Source organism: Bos grunniens, chromosome 18, assembly GCF_055505025.1.
Source record: "Bos grunniens cultivar Pamir isolate PY7600 chromosome 18, Bosgru_T2T1.0, whole genome shotgun sequence".
Taxonomy (NCBI): domain Eukaryota; kingdom Metazoa; phylum Chordata; class Mammalia; order Artiodactyla; family Bovidae; genus Bos; species Bos grunniens.
Window position 1 is genome coordinate 22,277,526 of NC_141182.1, and position 18,643 is coordinate 22,296,168.

An 18,643-nucleotide genomic window follows, 5' to 3' on the forward strand; every position below is an offset into this window, starting at 1 on the left:
GTCAGACATGACTGAGCGACTTCGCTTTCACTTTTCACTTTCATGCATTGGAGAAGGAAATGGCAACCCACTCCAGTGTTCTTGCCTGGAGAATCCCAGGGACGGGGAAGCCTGATGGGCTGCTGTCTCTGGGGTCCCACAGAGTCGGACATGACTGAAGCGACTTAGCAGCAGCAGCAACAGCAGCAAGCTTCTGTTCTGCCAGTTGTGATCTGGTGTATGTACATTCTTCTGAACATGGTACCCATAAAAAAAAATCTTTAGAAGTAGGATTTGGGGGTCAAAGGGAATAGATTTGAATTCTGATAGGAATTGTCTGTGCCATGCATTGAGATTGTGCTATTTTGCATTCCCGAGTATGAGAAGGCTTGTTTCTCCATTGTTCTGCCTGCATGACTTTGCCTCTTCTTAAAGCAATGTTAATTTTTAAGAAATGTGTGATGTTCATAAGCAGTTTAATAATCATTCCGGATTGAGTTCACCAAGGCAAATATGCCCAAAACTTCTTTTTAAGTTGATAAATAGTGATTTATCAACTTAAGTTATTGCTTTAAGTTATAAATCAATCATTTATAATTGATTTCATTAGTTAATCAGTAGAATTACAGGTTGTGAATGTTGATGTATAGAGCAGATTTCATCCATGTGGCCTTAAGTCGAATGTGGCCTGTTCTCTCCTGTCATAGAGATATAACAATGCTCACAGTGTTTGCCAGGGGAGGGAGACCACTTATATTCTGCTTGCTCTATGATAGGGATATTCTTGTAGAATTTTATCCTTTTGGACACGTGCACCCCAGTGTTCAGAGCAGCACTACTTATAGTAGCCAAGACATGGAAGCAACCTGAGTGTCCATCCACAGAGGAATGCATAAAGAAGACATGGCACATACATACAATGGAATATCACTGAGCCATTAGATGATGAAATAATGCCATTTGCAGCAACATGGAAGGACCTAGAAATTGTCATACTGCGTGAAGTAAGTCAGGTAGTGAAAGACAGATGTCACATGATGTGACTTAGGTATGGAATCTTAAAAAAATGATCCAAGTGATTTACAAACAGAATAGACTCACAGTCATAGGAAAGAAACTTACGGTTGCCAGAAGGAAAAGGGAGGGGGAGGAGCAGAATTTGAGATGAACAGGTATAGACTTCTGCTGCTGCTAAGTCACTTTAGTCGTGTCCGACTCTGTGCGACCCCATAGACGGCAGCCCACCAGGCTCCCCCGTCCCTGGGATTCTCCAGGCAAGAACACTGGAGTGGGTTGCCATTTCCTTCTATCGTTATATAAAAAAGAGTTTTATCCTCTCAATAGAGCCCTCCAGGTTATAATGCTTTATGTCTGTCTGACACACTGGACCTCAACTGAGCTGATTGTTTTTATAATAATTCAGCTGAAGTAGAAACAAGTATAAACAGTAATTATAAACAGAATTTCATCCTCCAGGGGTGCTTGTTCTTCTTTGGGCCAGGTCTCTTGCTGTTTAATCTGGTCAAGGTGGAATATGTAATTCCTAATATGAATCTGTATCGTTGTGTTCCTTCTTGTATTCAGATTAGCTTTTTGGGTTCTCCTGAGGAGATTTTAAGGTGGTATTTGTAAGGTGGAGCCATCTCAAGGTCTGAGATATCATGTGCATTTCCATCATCAAGGCTTTTAAACATTTTTTAAACATTAAAACTTTTTTTTTTTTTGGCATTTAAATGTTCTGTCTGTAGGAAGGACTGGTAAAAGAGTCATAGGAAAATGCAGGCTTTCCTGAGCTTGAAGTGAAAATTGAGGTGTAGATTTTGAGTCAGTTTGTGCTGGAGTTCATAAATGTACAAGTATAGGCATGGAAACATCATTAGCTCTTTCTGTGTCTCAAATAACGGCTGATGTAGAAAACAGATAAGCCACTTAACCAGTGATTTATCTAAACCAATGTTTTTGTGTTAGTATGATAGGTCTTTCATAAAGGAAAACTCTTCATAGTTTAACTGGTTGTTGTTGTCATTTAGTTTCTAAGGCGTTTCTTGACTCTTTGGACGACCCCATGGAGTGTAGCCTGCCAGGCTCCCCTGTCTGTGGGATTTCTCAGACAAGAATACTGGAGTGAGTTGCCATTTCCTTCGCCAGGGGATTGTCCCAGGCCAGGGGTCGAACCCTGGTCTCCTGTGTTAGCAGGCGGATTCTTTACCACTGAGCCATCAGGGAAGCCCCATTTTAACTGGTAAGTCAGTCTTATTATCATAAATGAAAAACTACTTTTAGAGTAGCATTAGACAAAGCAGAAAGTTTAATTAGATAGACAGGCTAGAATTTTGCATAAGAGTAAATTTACTGTTTTGTCTCTCTTAGGTCAAGTGGTTGCTATTTTTCTCTTCCCTCTTTTTTTTTTTTTTTCCCCCTCTCTCTCTTTATTCACTTTGGATAATTATACAAAAGATCTGGAAATAACTTGAGTTCTGCCCAATAGGGTGTTTGCTCTGGACAACTCTGTGATGGGTTGGGGCTTCCCTGGTGGCTCAGCAGTAAAGAATCTGCCTGCAATGCAGGAGCCACAGGAGATGCGGATTCGATCCCTAGGCCAGGAAGATCCCCTGAAGAAGGTCATGGCAACCCACTCCATTATTCTTGTCTGGAGAATCCCATGGACAGAGGAGCCTGGTGGGTATAGTCCATGGGGTTGCAAAGAGTTGGACACAACTGAAGCGACTTGGCACACAAGCACTCTCTGATGGGTTAGTGAGAAGGCTGTGCAGACGTGGGGAAGGTGATTCTCAGGGCCCCTCTGTCTGGGTTAGCAGGTTGTCCACTGCGTAAAGACAGTGCCCGTTGGGGTGGGTTGAGGCTAAAGTCTAGTCTGTGTTTTCCAAGTCCTGCTTTAGGGCTTAGCGCTGCATTAACCCAGAGTAAGGTATACCATTTTTTAATTCTTAAAATTGTTCCTCAGTGGCTGATAACAGCCTGAATATGCATTGCATTGCAGTTTTATTTGAAAATCAATTGTTTCTGCCTTTTCTGTTTTTTTGTCCTTCAGAAGATTTCTGTAGCACCCAGATGATTTCTGTGTGTCTGTGTGTCTGTATACACATTGTTGTTGTTGTTCAGTTGCCCAGTCATGTCTAACTCTTTGTGACCCCATGGAGTGCGGCACGCAAGGCTTCTCTGTTCCTCACCATCTCCTGAAGTTTGCCCAAGTTCATGTTCATTGCATCGGTGATGCCCTTCAGCCATCGCATCCTCTGATGCCCTCTTCTCCTTCTGCCCTCAACCTTTCCCAGCATCAGAGGCTTTTCCGATGAGTCAGCTGTTTGCATCAGATGATCAAAATACTGGAGTTTCAATTTCAGCATCAGTCCTTCAAACGAATATTCAGGGTTCATTTCCCTTGAGATTGACTGGTTTGATCTCCTTGTTCTCCAAGGGACTGACTCTCAGGAGTCTTCTCCAGCACCACAGTTCGAAAGCATCAATAAACATCAGTTTAGTTCCATTCAGTTGCTGAGTCATGTCTGACTCTTTGCGACCCCATGGACTGCAGCACGCCAGGCTTCCCTGTCCATCACCAACTCCCGGAGCTTACTCAAACTCATGTCCATTGAGTCGGTGACGCCATCCAACCATCTCATCATCTGTCATCCCCTTCTTCTCCTGCCTTCAATCTTTCTCAGCATCAGGGTCTTTTCAAATGAGTCAGTTCCTCACATCAGGTGGCCAGAGTAATGGAGCTTCACCTTCAGCATCAGTTCTTCCAATGAATATTCAGGACTGATTTCCTTTAGGATGGACTGGTTGGATCTCCTTGCAGTCCAAGGGACTCTCGGTCTTCTCCAACATACATATATATACATATACATATATATATATATATATATACACACACACATACATATATAATAAACATATATATGCTCTTTATATGCTACATATGCACATATACAAATATATCATGTATGCTTGAATATAAGGTCAAATATTCTTTGAAAAAAATCCCTCATAAGAAAGGTGTCATCTTAGATGTATTTGATTCCTTATAAAGTATGTTGTAATATGGGGTCCTCTCTTAGTTACTTTGTTTGAACTGCCTGGTACTGTTTGGGGAATACACGGTGTCTTGAGATAGCCTCATGAGTGCTGGTTGTGGGTGCTTGAAAAGATTTATCAAATTGGAAAAGAAAAGAGGCAAAGATGCTCAACATAGGTTTAGTAATTATTCTAGAGATAAATGATTACTTTTAAAAAGTAATATGGAAGTGGATATGATCTCAAATAAATGTTTACAGGATGAACAAATAATTCATATACTTTGACCCTGGATCCTTGTGGCTTAGTTGGGTATTTTCAGTGAAAGTAAGGATTTACAAACTGCTGTCTCAAGCAGTTTTTACAGATAGAAAGGTTTGTTCTGGAAAACTGTATGAGATGACTCAAAAGATGACTCTAGCAATGAAGAAAAAGATCCTGGTATTAAAGAGTGAAGCAAATTGCTTCCTGAAATGTGAGAGTGAATAAAATAATTATTTCTAAGTTAATATTTTATATGATGTAATTTAAATGCATATGTAATTAAGTTGATACATTTTATAACTGACTTTTGGCTGGCTTTTTCCTCTAAAGTTGCGGCTAACTTTTGGAGGGTATTCTTTTATTAGAAAAATAAGGCATTGTCAGCCTGGATGGGAGGGGGTTTGGAGGGAGAATGGATACATGTATGTGTGTGACTGAGCCCCTTTGCTGTTCACCTGAAACTTTCACATTGTTTGTTAATTGGCTGTACCCCCAATGCAAAATAAAAAGTTAAAAAAAGAAGACATTGTCTTATATTTTGAGTCTGTTTATAATTTAGTCACCTATAATCATTATTTTTAAACAGAAACTGAGGCTTCTTGAAGAGCTTGAAGACACGTGGCTTCCCTACCTGACCCCCAAAGACGATGAATTCTATCAGCAGGTAAGGTCTTTTAACATTTGTCAATTTCCATTGATTTTTTTTTCCCCTTGATCTACCTTATTTTGCCTATTAAGCAACTGTGGTCTAGAGAGATTAAATGAGAGGTTAAGGTCTGATTTGGTCACCCATTGATTCACCCCCAGAACATATACGTTCCTGCGCAATGTTTCTGCTGTGAACTTAGTGCTTTAGAACAGTGGACTGTCTTTTCTTCCCCAAACGTTCCATGTTTTTCCCTACTTTCCCTCTGCTTCTGTTTCTTCTGCACGGAATCTTCTTTTGCCCCTTATCCTGTTGCCAGATGACTAATTCTTGAGGACTTCACTGAAACATCACCTCCTTTGTGAACGTTTCTTTAACTTATCTTACCTCCAAATGGAATTGATTGCATTCTCCTGGTGCTCCTTGTACCATATAAATCACAAGGGGTCCTTGTGATTGTACCCCTCACAGTGTATTGCAGTTATAGGATTCTGTGTCATTCCCCTGAATTAGTCAGCACTGTTTCAAACACAACTGGCAAAATCGCAAACAAACTCACTGTGGCAAAAAAGGGAATTTATTGACTGACAACTTAGATGTCAAGGATAAGCACATGGCCGAATCCAGTTTCTCGAAAGATGTCATCGGATCACTCTTTTTCCCTGTTTCTTGGCTTGGCTTTTCTCTGGTGACTTCATGCTAGATAGGCGCTCCCCTGATGGTATAAGAGGACTCTGACAGTCCTGGGGGTGTGTGGTCTTAAGCCCATAGGATCTCAGAAGAAGGTGGTGATGTCTTCTTTACTAGTTCTGACTCCCCCAGGCGTGATCTTGTTGGCCTGGTTAGAGGCATGTTTCTCTCCCCAAATCAGTCCTTGTGTTCAGGGTATTGAGATGCTTCTATCAGCCTGGCCTAGTTCCCTCACCCACTTGTGGGGTAGGGTTGGAGTATGACCATTCTCACTCAAATTGCAGGGAGGGTAGGTCAGAGATGGAGGGTTTTTCCCAAAGGGAAATTGGAGCCCTGTTAACACCAAAGAAGGAGAGGAAGGCACGCTGGGAAATAAAAATAGCCCCTTTTCACCCCTTCTTTCCTATGAGGATGTTAGCTCTTGGTGTATAAGAGCTGGGCCACATCATCTTGGTTTCTCCAGCACCCAATGTATGCTTGTCGTCACACTGTTGATTCTCCATGGAAAGAAGAGAGAAACAAATGAGCTTTACCCATCCAGAATCCCAGGTCTCCTGACTTCCAGGGTATTCTCACTTCCAGGACATCATGTGTCATCTCCCTTGTCATTAGAACTTCATCATCTGTCACCTGATCAGTCCTTTTTTGGATTGTTCTAGTTTTCCTCTTTGGAGAAGGCAATGGCACCCCACTCCAGTACTCTTGCCTGGAAAATCCCATGGACGGAGGAGCCTGGTGGGCTGCAGTCCATGGGGTCGCTAGGAGTTGGACACGACTGAGCAACTTCACTCTCACTTTTCACCTTCATGCATTGGAGAAGGAAATGGCAACCCACTCCAGTGTTCCTGCCTGGAGAATCCCAGGGACGGGGGAGCCTGGTGGGCTGCTGTCAATGGGGTCACACAGAGTCGGACACGGCTGAAGTGACTTAGCAGCAGCAGCAGAGCAGTTTTCCTCTTTACCCCTTTTTCTTAATCCTTTAAGCTGAAGTAAACACTTTTTTTTTAACCAAAACATAAATCTGAGCCTGTCAGCTTCCTGCTTCACATCCCTGTGGCTGTCCATTGCCTGGCTCCTGCATTTCCAGCCTTGGCTTCCCCATTCTTTTACCTTTTTACCCATGCTGAGTTTTGTCACTACCTCTCAGTGCTTCGGGGCTTCCCCGGTGGCTCAGCAGGTAAAGAATCCATCTGCAAAATAGGAGACACAGGAGACTCGGGTTCAATCCTTGGGTCAGGAAGATCCCCTGGAGAAGGAAATGGCAACCCACTCCAGTATTCTCACCTGAAAAATCCCATGGGTGAAGGAGCCTGGTGGGCTAGAGTCCGTGGGATCACAAAGAGTCGGACATGACTGAGCGACTAGGTACACACTCAGTGTGTTATGTTTTGGGTCTTCCAGTTACATCCTCTCCATCTCCCTTACTTGGTGAACTTCCGCATTACCCGTTAGTAACAGTTCACATGTCATCCCCTGTAGGGTGCTTCCCTGACACCTCTGTAGCCCAGAGGGTTGTCTCTTTTCCCTCTTGTGTGTACCTGTAGTACTTCATGTGTACTTTAATTATCTGAGGTTATTGTAATGATTATATCTACTACTGTGGGCAGGAATCCCTTAGAAGAAATGTAGTAGCCATCATAGTCAACAAGAGAGTCCGAAATGCAGTACTTGGATGCAATCTCAAAAACGACAGAATGATCTCTGTTCGTTTCCAAGGCAAACACAGAAGAACTGTACAAAAAAAGATCTTCACGACCAAGATAATCACGATGGTGTGATCACCTATCTAGAGCCAGACATTCTGGACTGTGAAGTCAAGTGGGCCTTAAGAAGCATCACTACAAACAAAGATAGTGGAGGTGATGGAATACCAGTTGAGGTATTTGGAATCCTGAAAGATGATGCTGTGAAAGTGCTACACTCAATATGTCAGCAAATTTGGAAGACTCAGCAGTGGCCATAGGACTGGAAAAGGTCAGTTTTCATTCCAATCCCAAAGAAAGGCAATGCCAAAGAATGTTCAAACTACCACACAATTGCACTCATCTCACATGCTAGTAAAGTAATGCTTAAAATTCTCCAAGCCAGGCTTCAGAAATACGTGAACTGTGAATTTCCAGATGTTCAAGCTGGTTTTAGAAAAGGCAGAGGAACCAGAGATCAATATCCGCCAATATCTGCTGATAATTGAAAAAGCAAAAGTTCCAGAAAAACATCTATTTCTGCTTTATTGACTGTGCCAAAGCCTTTGACTGTGTGGATCACAATAAACTGTGGAAAATTCTGAAAGAGATGGGAACACCAGACCACCTGACCTGCCTCTTGAGAAACCTATATGCAGGTCAGGAAGCAATAGTTAGAACTGGACATGGAACAACAGACTGGTTCCAAATAGGAAAAGGAGTACGTCAAGGCTGTATATTGTCACCCTGCTTCTTTAACTTATATGCAGAGTACACCATGAGAAACTCTGGGCTGGAGGAAGCACAAGCTGGAATCAAGATTTCCGGGAGAAATGTCAATAACCTCAGATATGCAGATGACACCACCGTTATGGCAGAAAGTGAAGAAGAACTAAAGAGCCTCTTGATGAAAGTGAAAGTGGAGAGTAAAAAAGTTGGCTTAAAGCTCAATATTCAGAAAACTAAGATCATGACATCTGGTCACATCACTTCATGGCAAATAGATGGGGAAACAGTGGAAACAGTGTCAGACTTTATTTTTCTGGGCTCCCACATCACTGCAGATGGTGATTGCAGTCATGAAATTAAAAGACGCTTACTCTTTGGAAGGCAAGTTATGACTAACCTAGACAGCATATTGAAAAGCAGAGACATTACTTTGCCAACAAAGGTCCGTCTAGTCAAGTCTATGGTTTTTCCAGTAGTCGTGTATGGATGTGAAATTGGACTATAAAGAAAGCTGAGCCCCGAAGAATTGATGCTTTTGAACTGTGGTGTTGGAGAAGATTCTTGAGAGTCCCTTGGACTGCAAGGAGATCCAACCAGTCCATCCTAAAGGAGATCAGTCCTGGGTGTTCATTGGAAGGACTGATGTTGAAGCTGAAACTCCAGTACTTTGGCCACCTGATGCGAAGAGCTGACTCATTGGAAAAGACCCTGATGCTGGGAAAGATTAAGGGCAGGAGGAGAAGGGGATGACAGAGGATGAGATGGTTGGATGGCATCACCGACTCGATGGACATGGGTTTGGGTGAACTCCAGGAGTTGCTGATGGACAGAGAGGCCTGGCGTGCTGCAGTTCATGGGGTAACAAAGAGCTAGACACGATTGAGCCACTGAACTGAACTGAATTGTAATGATTTTTTTTCATGCTCCTCTCTCTCATTTTCTGTACTGTGATATATACGGGGCCTGGCACCTAGTAGGTATTTAATTAGTTTGCTTGAATGGATGAATGAATTACTGTAGGCATTAGTTCTTTATTTATTTTTAGTAAATATTTATGTATCATTTGGCTGTGCCAGGTCCTGTTTGCAGCATGCGGGATCTTTAGTTGCAGCATGTGGGATCTAGTTCCCTAATCAGGGATCGAACCTGGGTCCCCTCCCTTGGGAGCACAAAGCCACTGGAACATTAGGGAAGTCCCTAGTTCGTTTTAAAAAAGGCATGACGTGTAATAATATTTGGTGTGATTTGAGTTTTGTTTACTCCTCCTCAGGGAGGTGGTATCTATAATAATCTACAGGATTTATATAGAAATGTTATATCCCACACTAGTAGTCTTTTCTCTTTTGAGCTTTTCTAGTTTTCCAAATTATCTAAATGATCACGTATTCTTTGGTAATCAAGAAAAAAATAATTTGAAAAAGTACCCTTAAAACAGGTAAACCCTCCAAGTGTAATCAGTTCTTAAATCCTTGCTAATATTTTCATAGATAGGAACTTTTTGGTACACGATAACACACACTGTTACAAAGCAGCCGCTGACCCACTTTAGCTTTTGTATGGCAGAAGTTGTGCACAAAGAATTAAACACCAAGGTTAGCCCAGGTGTTCTCAGCCAGACATACCCTGAACCAGGAAAGGAGACGCCAGGGCAAACAGAACAACTCTCAAGGCTTGGCTTTTATCTTGCTAAGACCCACAACAAACCTGATACCAATATCTAATCGCTTTAAGTGCACCATGTAATAATGGAGTGTTTCAACCAAACCTTAGTCCAGTAAATCTCTTCTCTTAAAAGATGAAGTGAAAATACTTTTTAATGACACGAGTGAATAGAAAGTTCAGCCCTGACACTGAGTCCCTTACACAGGTCCTAGCCACAGGAATGCCAACCCAGCTGCTAGTCATCAAAACAAGACTTTCTGCAGTTTCCAGATTGGGTCTGTTTATTGACCCTTCCTGCCGGCGTGCCAGGGACTGTGCTCAACGTTTTCTGAATGCTTGTCACATTTCATCCACACAGCAGCCTCTTGCATTCATTCCACAATTACAGATTCACCAACTTCCTCTTCTTCAGGCTTCGATTGCTTGAGATAGAGATACTGACTTCCTCTTTTACAAATCAGGACAGACTAAGCTCCGTATCTGAGAGACAGAGCTGCAGTTCATCCCAGATTTTTCTGACTGTGAAGACCCAGACTCTTTCTGCCACACTGTTTGCCTCCCAGTATGCCTTGATCAAATTCACAGTGCCTTCAAAGAAGTTTTTTTTTTATTTGTTCTGATTAAGACTATAGAGAAAACCAATGAAAGAAAACAGCAACAGTAACAAACTCCAAGCGGAAGAGCCAGAGGACCTCTTTTGGTTTACTGCAGAGCACAGGGAAGTGGATTCCATTGAAAATAACCTCTGGATTCTAGATATGGGAGGTCTGTCCCCCTTATCCAGAGACAGCGCCACCCTTCTTAGCATTCCCTGTTATTTTCATTCATTCTGTGCTTTCCTTGTGTGGGCTTCTCTGGTGGCTCAGTGGTAAAGAATCTGCCATCAATGCAGGAGACAGGGGTTTGATCCCTGGGTTGGAAGATTTCCTGGGGGAGGGGGCGGCAACCCACTCCAGTATTCTTGCCTGGAGAATCCCATGGACAAAGGAACCTGGCAGGCTACAGTCTACAGGGTCGCAGAGTCGGACACGACTGAAGTGACTTAATAAGCAGGCAGGTGCTACTTTCTACGTGTCAGTGTTATCTCAGTGCTTTACATGTATTTGCTCATTTAAATCTTATCATTGACACTCTGAGGCAGGTTGTTTTAAAAACCCTACTCTAGGAACTTCCCTCGTGGTCCAGTGGCTAATACTCCATGCTTCCAGTGCAGGGACCCTGGTTCTATCTCTAGTCAGGGAAGTAGATCCCACATGTGGCAACCAAATAAATGAATATTTAAAAAATTTTTTTTTTTAGAGATGAAACTCAGAGGCACCGAGAGGTTTAAAAATAAGCATGAAGTGTCAAAGGCTGGGATTGAGACTGTCTGGGTCCTCAGTTTAACTAAGTGCTGCCCTTCTGTATCTCCTGGTGATTCTGGAATTGCTCTGATTTTATCCCGATGATCCCATGCCTCTGTGTCCATCCCTTTTCTCCCTCATAACTTGCGATGCTCTCAGTCCACCTCACTGGGGGTGGTTCTACCTGAAAGTCTTGCAGGGACATTGAACTACTCATGATCTATATGAATTCATTGTGTGTGTGCTCAGTTGCTGTCATGTCTGACTCTTTGTGATCCTACAGACTGTAGCCCCCCAGGCTCTTCTGTCCACAGGATTCTCCAGGCAAGAATACTGCACTGGGTTGCCGTGCCCTCATCCAGGGGATCTTCCCAACCCAGGGATCGAACCTGCATCTCTTGCATTGCAGGTGGATTCTTTACTGCTGAGCCACTGGGGAAGTCCATGAATTTGTTACTTAGTTAAACAAATGTACTTAGCCTTGGCTTCCCAAGTGGCGCTAGTGGTAAAGAACCTGCCTACCAATGCAGGGGACTTAAGAGATACCAGTTTGGTCCCTGGGATATCCGTTGGAGAAGGGCATGGCAACCCACTCCAGTATTCTTGCCTGGAGAATCCCATGGACAGAGGAACCCTTTTGGCAGGCTACAGTCCATAGGGTCGCAAAGAGTCAGACACGATTGAAGCGACTTAACACTTCATCGCTTCTGGACGGAGTTAACAGCAAAGCCTCTAAGATACGTTTGAGGACATCCAGCTGAGGCTGACACATCTGGTGGGGAGTGACAGAGTTGGAGGGCGTAGAAGGAAATGAGATCGGAGCATGGTGGCCCGATTCTGCAGGAATTTGCTGTCCACAGTGAGAACACTGGCCATGACTTTGAGTGAGATGGGAAGACATGACAGGGTTTGGAGCACAAGAATGATAGGATATGACTTAGGTTTTACAGGGATCCTGCCTTGCATTCCCTTCTCTAGTGACATTACCCCTGCTCCTGTTGTTCAAATCCGGCCTTTGCAGTCCTCAGCTTCTCTTCATGCCTTCCAGACCTTGTTTACTGCCTGGGCCCTGGCAGTTCTAATTTTTCAGAATCTCACATTTTTTCTTTTTGAGAGTTAACAGAATATATTAATGATAAAAAGAGAGTTCTGTTTTGGAATAGGTTGCGTACGTGCTAAGTCGCTTCAATTGTGTCTGACTCTTTGCGACTCCATGAACTGTACCACTGGGTCTCCTACATTGCAGGCAGATTCTTTACCAACTGAGCCACCAGGGAAGCCCCCAAATATGGCAGACTTGTCATTCCTTGCTTTGTAAATTTGGTTGGGTCTCTCTTGCCTCTGAGGTCAAGTCCAAACTCCTCTGCATATGCTGTGGTCCCAAATTACCTCTGCTGGTCTAGTCTCCACTGCTTTGCCTGATGTTGTGACCAGCCTCCAGCTCCGGTCAGACAGAGTTTCTCACTAGCTCTTGGCTCTACCGTGCCCTGCCATCCTTTCATGCTCTTGTGTCTCTTGTCCCCTGGGTCTAGAGTACCCTCAGCCCCTTTTCTATCTGGTGAGCATCTACTCATCCTTAAAGTTTTCCTTACTTAAGTCTCTTCTGTGTTGATACCAGGAAGTCCCACTTGTGTTATTTTCAATATCAGAGCGCTTTTCACTACCGCTGCCACGTGCATTGTGGCAAAAGCTGCCTCCGTTTCCCTCTCTTGAGTGGTTGCAGTGGTTTCCTAATTTCTTTTGCCTCCATGTCCAGTTTGTTTTAACACAGCATCAGTAGTAGTTTTCTTCTTAAAGCATAAATCAACTCATGCTTCCTCGGTGGTCCAGTGGTTTGCCTTCCAATCCAGGGGGTGCGGGTTCGAGCCCTGGTCAGGGAGGTGGGTTTCCACATGCCTTGGGACCAGAAAACCAGAAGATAAAACAGAAGCAATGTTGTAGCAAACTCAATAAAGACTTAGAAATAGTCCACATCAAAAATAAATAAATAGAGCAGCTCATTAGATTTTCTTGCTCAAAGCCCTTCATGGCTTCCCATCTTTTCAGAGTAAAAGCCTAAGTCCTGATGGTTACTTACGGAGCATGGCAAAACCTGTCTCTGACTTCCCTCCCCTCATTTCCTGCTTGCCCTGGCCCCTCCCCTCCCACTCTGGCATTCTAGCTCTTCCTGGAATAAACCGAGCACACTCTTGCCCCAAGGCCTTTGCACTTAACGTTCCTCAGCCTGGAACTCTCTTTGCCCCCAGGTGTCTGCAGGGCTTGTGTGCTCATTTCTTGCCTTCCTTGGCTCAGATGTCACCTCATCAGAAGCCTCCTCTGCCCATCCTGTGTAAAATTCAGCCCTGACGCTCCTATCCTACTTACTTGGGTTTGTTTTTCTCCATAGCACGTATCACATTCTAAAATGCATGAATACACCATAATACAGCAATACACAATCTAAACTATAAAATAAATATATTTTACTAAATAAACAAGTAATTAATGAATAAATAAAATACTCTCTATATACATATGCATAATGAACTATATGGTGCTTCTTTGGTGGCTTAGTGGTAAAGAATCTGCCTGAAATGCAGGAGACGTGGGTTCAATCCGTGGGTCAGAGAGATCCCCTGGAGAAGGAAAGGGCAACCCACTCCAGTATTCTTGCCTGGGAAATCCCATGGACAGAGGAGCCTGGTGGGCTACAGTCCGTGGGGTTGCAAAGAATCAGACACAATTTAGCAGCTAGACAACAACAATGAAGTGTATATAGTTTATATTCATAGTGTATAAATATATACTAAATATAGTATGTGTGTGTATATATATATACGCACACATATATGGGCTTCCCTGGTGCTCAGATGGTAAAGAATCCATCTTCCATGTGGGTGGCAGTTCCATCCCTGGGTTGGGAAGATCCCCTGGAGGAGGGCATGGCAACCCACTCTAGTATCCTTGCCTGGAGAATCCCATGGACAGAGAAGCCCAGCGGGCTACAGTCCAGGGGGTCACAGGAGTCAGACATGACTGAGCACATGCGCACCACAAAGAACAATTTTGTTTGTGGAAGGATTTTCCAGACTCCATTCCTAATCATTTATTCCCTGCTCCCAGAGTAGTATATTCATACTTCTGTTGTGAAAAGTCTGAGATCTCTAACTCTTGGTTCTTATTTCTATTTCTACTGTTAAACTATGAGATGCTATAAAATGGGACCTAACTTGTTTTTATCATTATATTTATGGCACTTTATGCAGTGTTTGGTACAAATAAATATTCAGTAAATTCTAAATAAATTCAAAATGAACTACTGAATGAATGAGTGAACCGACATGTTGTCTCAGTTTGTAGTGTACTTTGTAGCGTGTTCACAAGACTCTTTGTGGGAACTGTTGCAAGGCTTAGGCAGTGCCTTGGGAAGATCGCCCGCCTCCTTTGGGAGACAGCTCAGCATCTTGCAGCCGGGGGGCTGGACCAAATAAGTGTCTAGCCCATTTGTCCTGGGATGGCTGCCAAGTCATACGTAATTTACAGTGAAAATCTTGTAGAAAATATTGTGATTGATATAGTGTGAATTTCTATAGAGTGCAAAATAAAGTGTTAACTGGCAAAATTTATTAACAGCCAGATTAGAAATATACTCCCATGAAATCAGAGTGTCCTGGCAGTTAAATGAAGTCCATTTCCCAGATCACTTGAAGGTTTTAAATTTTATTTCACTCTAGGAAAGGTTGAGTTCCATTGGTCTTCGTTTAGGAGAGCCTCCTGTGAACTGGTACCTTATTCAATACCATGTCTTGACTTCAGCATATGATGAAATTCTTTCAGAACCATCCCTTGATATAAGAGGAAGAAGGAGAATTTTTATATAATGGTTTAAAATAGGTAGAAAATAAAGCTTATGCTCCAGAGAAGCTAACATTCCATATCTTTCAGCCCTTGATAAAGGTCTGGCATGTTGGCAACTTATATCTAAAATACCTTTCCAGTTTACAAAACAGAAATAGACTGACAGACACAGAAAACAAACGCCATAGGGGGAGGGATAAATTAGGAATTACACTACTATAATAAAATAGATAAACAGCAAGGACACAGTGCATAGCTCAGGGAACTGTATTCAATATCTTATGATAGCCTATATTGGAAAATAATCTGAAAAATAATACATATAACATATATATATATATAAAAAACTGAATCACTTTGCTATATACTTGAAACTAACACAATATTGTAAATCAACTGTACTTCAATTAGAAAAATACCTTTCCAAATACTTACTAAACTTTTAATATGTATTCATCATTTATGTCATAGAATCTTTTATAGATCTTAAGGAATGTATTATGTGACCAGATAACTGCTAATATTATAATTACATAACCGTACACTCCCTGGAAAAACTTTAATGGCATTAAATAACAACCAAAAATTCTAACGTATTTGAAAATCTGCCAACAGGTGTTCCAAATTATTGTGTGATATCTGATGTTCTACTTGTACCTGTCCAAAATGGAAAGTGGACTTATTTGTTTGATGGAGTGAATTAATATTAAATTATTTAATGTTCAATTCTTTTCCAAAATTCATCTAATGTTCATTTCTTGAATTACAATATTTAATGTTCATTTCTTTACCCATTGTTTAAAGAATTAATATTAAATTATTTAATGTTCAATTCTTTTCTAAAATTCATCTAGTGTTCATTTCTTGAATTACAATATTTAATGTGCATTTCTTTACCCATTGTTGTCTTTAAAGAAAAATTTAACAAGCGCTTCATGGCACTTTTATGTGTCAAGCACCCATCTAATTATGTCATAGATAATAAGAGAGGATATTTAAATTTAGGTTTGGAGAAGTTTTCTCCTGCATTTTTGCAGATTATGACAAAATTAGTTAGTTATTGTTATTTGTATTCCTTGTGGTAAAATCAAAATTTCCTAGAGCATTGAGCAACATGCCAAGTCAGATTTAGACAGTACCAGAAGATATCTTGCGGAGAAGGCAATGGCACCCCACTCCAGTACTCTTACCTAGAGAATCCCAGGGACAGCGGAGCCTGGTGGGCTGCTGTCTGTGGCGTCGCACAGAGTCAGACATGACTGAAGTGACTTAGTGGCGGCAGCAGCAGAAGATATCTTGAAATATTTTGAAAATTTAGAGTCATCAAAAAGAACCTCCTGGCACATGCAAGAGATGTTGTATTATTCGAAATTAAGAATTAGCTATTTGAAATTAAGAATTTTCAAATGTAACATCTTTTCTGATTTAAGAAGTGTTCTGCATTTATTTTTGAAAATTTGAAAATTATACAGATGTCTAAAGAAAAAAATTAAACTTACATCCAAGTGCATTACCCAGAGAGAACTACCAGAAAATTTTGGCTCTGTTTTTTTCCAAATCTTCTTTTCTTATTTTCACATATACCATTTTTCTTTGTATGAAACTATGACCCTATTGTCTAAATATATTGTTACTAATTTCTCATACAGCATTAGCTCTAAAACATATTCTAAAAAATCCTTTTAAAATGTGTTACTTACAGAGGAGCCTGATGGGCCTGATGGGGTTGCAAAGTGGGATACGACTTAGCAACTGAACAACAACAGCAGCAATTCTGAAATAGGCTGGAAAGAGAAGCAGACTTGCATTCAGATAAGACTGTAAATTTGATAATAGGCAGATGAGTGAGTGTCAGGGGGCATTGCAGAGATGAAGGAGGGGCAGTTCAATGAAAATCTGAAATGAATCACTAGTTCAGAATGTGTGCCGATCCTTAGAGCTGATTGCCAAACGGTTCTCCACCCCTTCCCCATCACCCGACTCTGCAGAATTACACTTCCGGTCCTCTCATCCTGGATGAAACACGTGACTGTCTCTGTCCAGTGATAGAAGGCGGCCGTCACTTCTAGCCTGGAGTGTTTCACTGGCAGTGCCAGACCCTGCCAAACCCTCTTTTCCCTTTCAGCATAACCACTTGGTGGCTGCTTGGATCCCTGAGTTACTGCTTTACTGGACAGTAATTCTCTGCCAGCCCGCAAACAGTATGTAAAATGATCAATATCACTGGGTGAAGCCACTAAGATTTGAGGGCTTTCTGTCACTCCAGCGTTATCTACTCTATTCTGCCTGATCAGGAAGGCAAGGCATAGTAGAAGGGATGCAGTAAGTTTGAGGAAGCACAGAGGAGGGGGATGAATCACTCAAATCTAAATGTGGGGCAGTGACTAGGAAAGCATGGTAGGACTACCCTGCTTTGCAGAGAGCCTGTGTTAGATCTGATTGCAGAGTGACAGGCAGCAGGTTAGGTGGCATCGCTGTGCACTACCACGGAGACTGCCAGGATCCATTTAGGAGTTCTGGCTTCTATACCTCGTTTATCCCAGTAGAACAGCAGGCACAGAGACATACTTTCTGTTTACACAGCCCATGAGGAGTGCAGCATAATCCAATAAACAAGAGACAGAACATTCTGGAGCCATGAGCAGTAACCCTAATTTTATTGCTAAACTGGCTACTCTCTGAGCAAGGTCCCTGAGGCCTCAGTATACTGGAAGCACAGTTAGCTAGCAGCAGTGATTAAAAGGAAGTTTCTCCGTACTTTCTTAACAATTCCAGTGTTCTTTAAATAATCCTTAGTATAAAACATTAAAGGAAAGGAAGATTGTTCCCAGGAACTTGGTTTTGAAACACACTCCCTCTGGGACTGAGAGAGGAAGAAGCCTGGAAATAATACACACGCATACACTCTCGCTGCTATTGTTCAATGCAGATTGGGCCTAGAGACTAATGAAGTTATATTTAACACAGGGGAATTATAACTCTAAAGACCTGGGAAATTCACATAACCATATGAGGATCACATATAAATACCTTAACATTAAAAACAACACTAAAAATATAACAATAATAATGACATGGGAAAGTATTAAAAAAGTTTTTTTTTTCACTGGTAACTCTTGTTCCTCTTGCCTTGGATCACACGTGCTTCTTTTTCTTTGGCCTCAAGAGCCCAGGACTTCAGTACTTCCCCTTCAAGGCATTCTCTTTCCCCCAACTTTGTACCTGGCAGATCCTTCTCATCCTCCAGGTCCCTTACTCAAATAAACCCTCCCTGAATGTCCATCCTCCATTAGATATCCCCCTGCTCAAGTGCTCAGCGACTTTGCTCCTGTAGTCAGTCACCCTGTCTTCTGTACCATCTTCTTCTTCCCCTGTCGTTCCCCTGAGCACGCTGACAAACCCTAGTGTACCTTTTTCTCTTCCATTGTCAAAAGTCGCCCCGTGGTCTAGCCTTCCCCTGCATCAAGTCTGTTTTGCTCTTCCCTACCGTAGCAAAACCATGCCAACAGACAAATGCCATCTCTGCCACCTCCTCTTTCATCCCCAGCTGACCCCCATCAGGCTCTTGTCCCCCTCACTCTGTTGAAATGACCCTGGTCATTGTCATCAGTGATTTTCATGCTTTTCAGTCTAGTGGATAATTTTTTCCCCATGTCACTTTGTCTCTTAGGGGAAGCTGACATAGTTGACGTGTCCATCTTTCTTGAAATGCTCCTCTCTTCTTGGCTTTTGCATTCATACACTCTCCTGGTTTTCCACCTCAAAGTTCTCCT

The 18,643-nt window shown here is 42.2% G+C and overlaps 1 protein-coding gene and 1 long non-coding RNA gene across 14 annotated transcripts in view; one reads left to right on the forward strand and one right to left on the reverse strand.

The window, feature by feature from the left end:
- The window catches only part of FTO (FTO alpha-ketoglutarate dependent dioxygenase), a 422,958-nt gene that overhangs the window by 105,684 nt on the left and 298,631 nt on the right, over nucleotides 1-18,643 (forward strand). For 12 of the 13 annotated variants that reach the window (XM_086350693.1, XM_086350688.1, XM_086350689.1 and 9 more), the window contains one exon: nucleotides 4,868-4,945. In XM_086350693.1, the coding sequence (XP_086206819.1) occupies nucleotides 4,868-4,945 (78 nt within the window). Of the gene's footprint in view, nucleotides 1-2,008; nucleotides 2,222-4,867; nucleotides 4,946-18,643 lie in introns of those variants that run through there. The other variant, XM_086350698.1, reaches the window with a different exon arrangement.
- LOC147353226 (uncharacterized) lies at nucleotides 14,717-16,704 on the reverse strand. Its single transcript, XR_015145484.1, has 3 exons — nucleotides 16,571-16,704; nucleotides 16,061-16,165; nucleotides 14,717-14,857 (listed from the first exon to the last, which is right to left on the reverse strand). It is a non-coding gene; the product is annotated as an uncharacterized LOC147353226 (long non-coding RNA).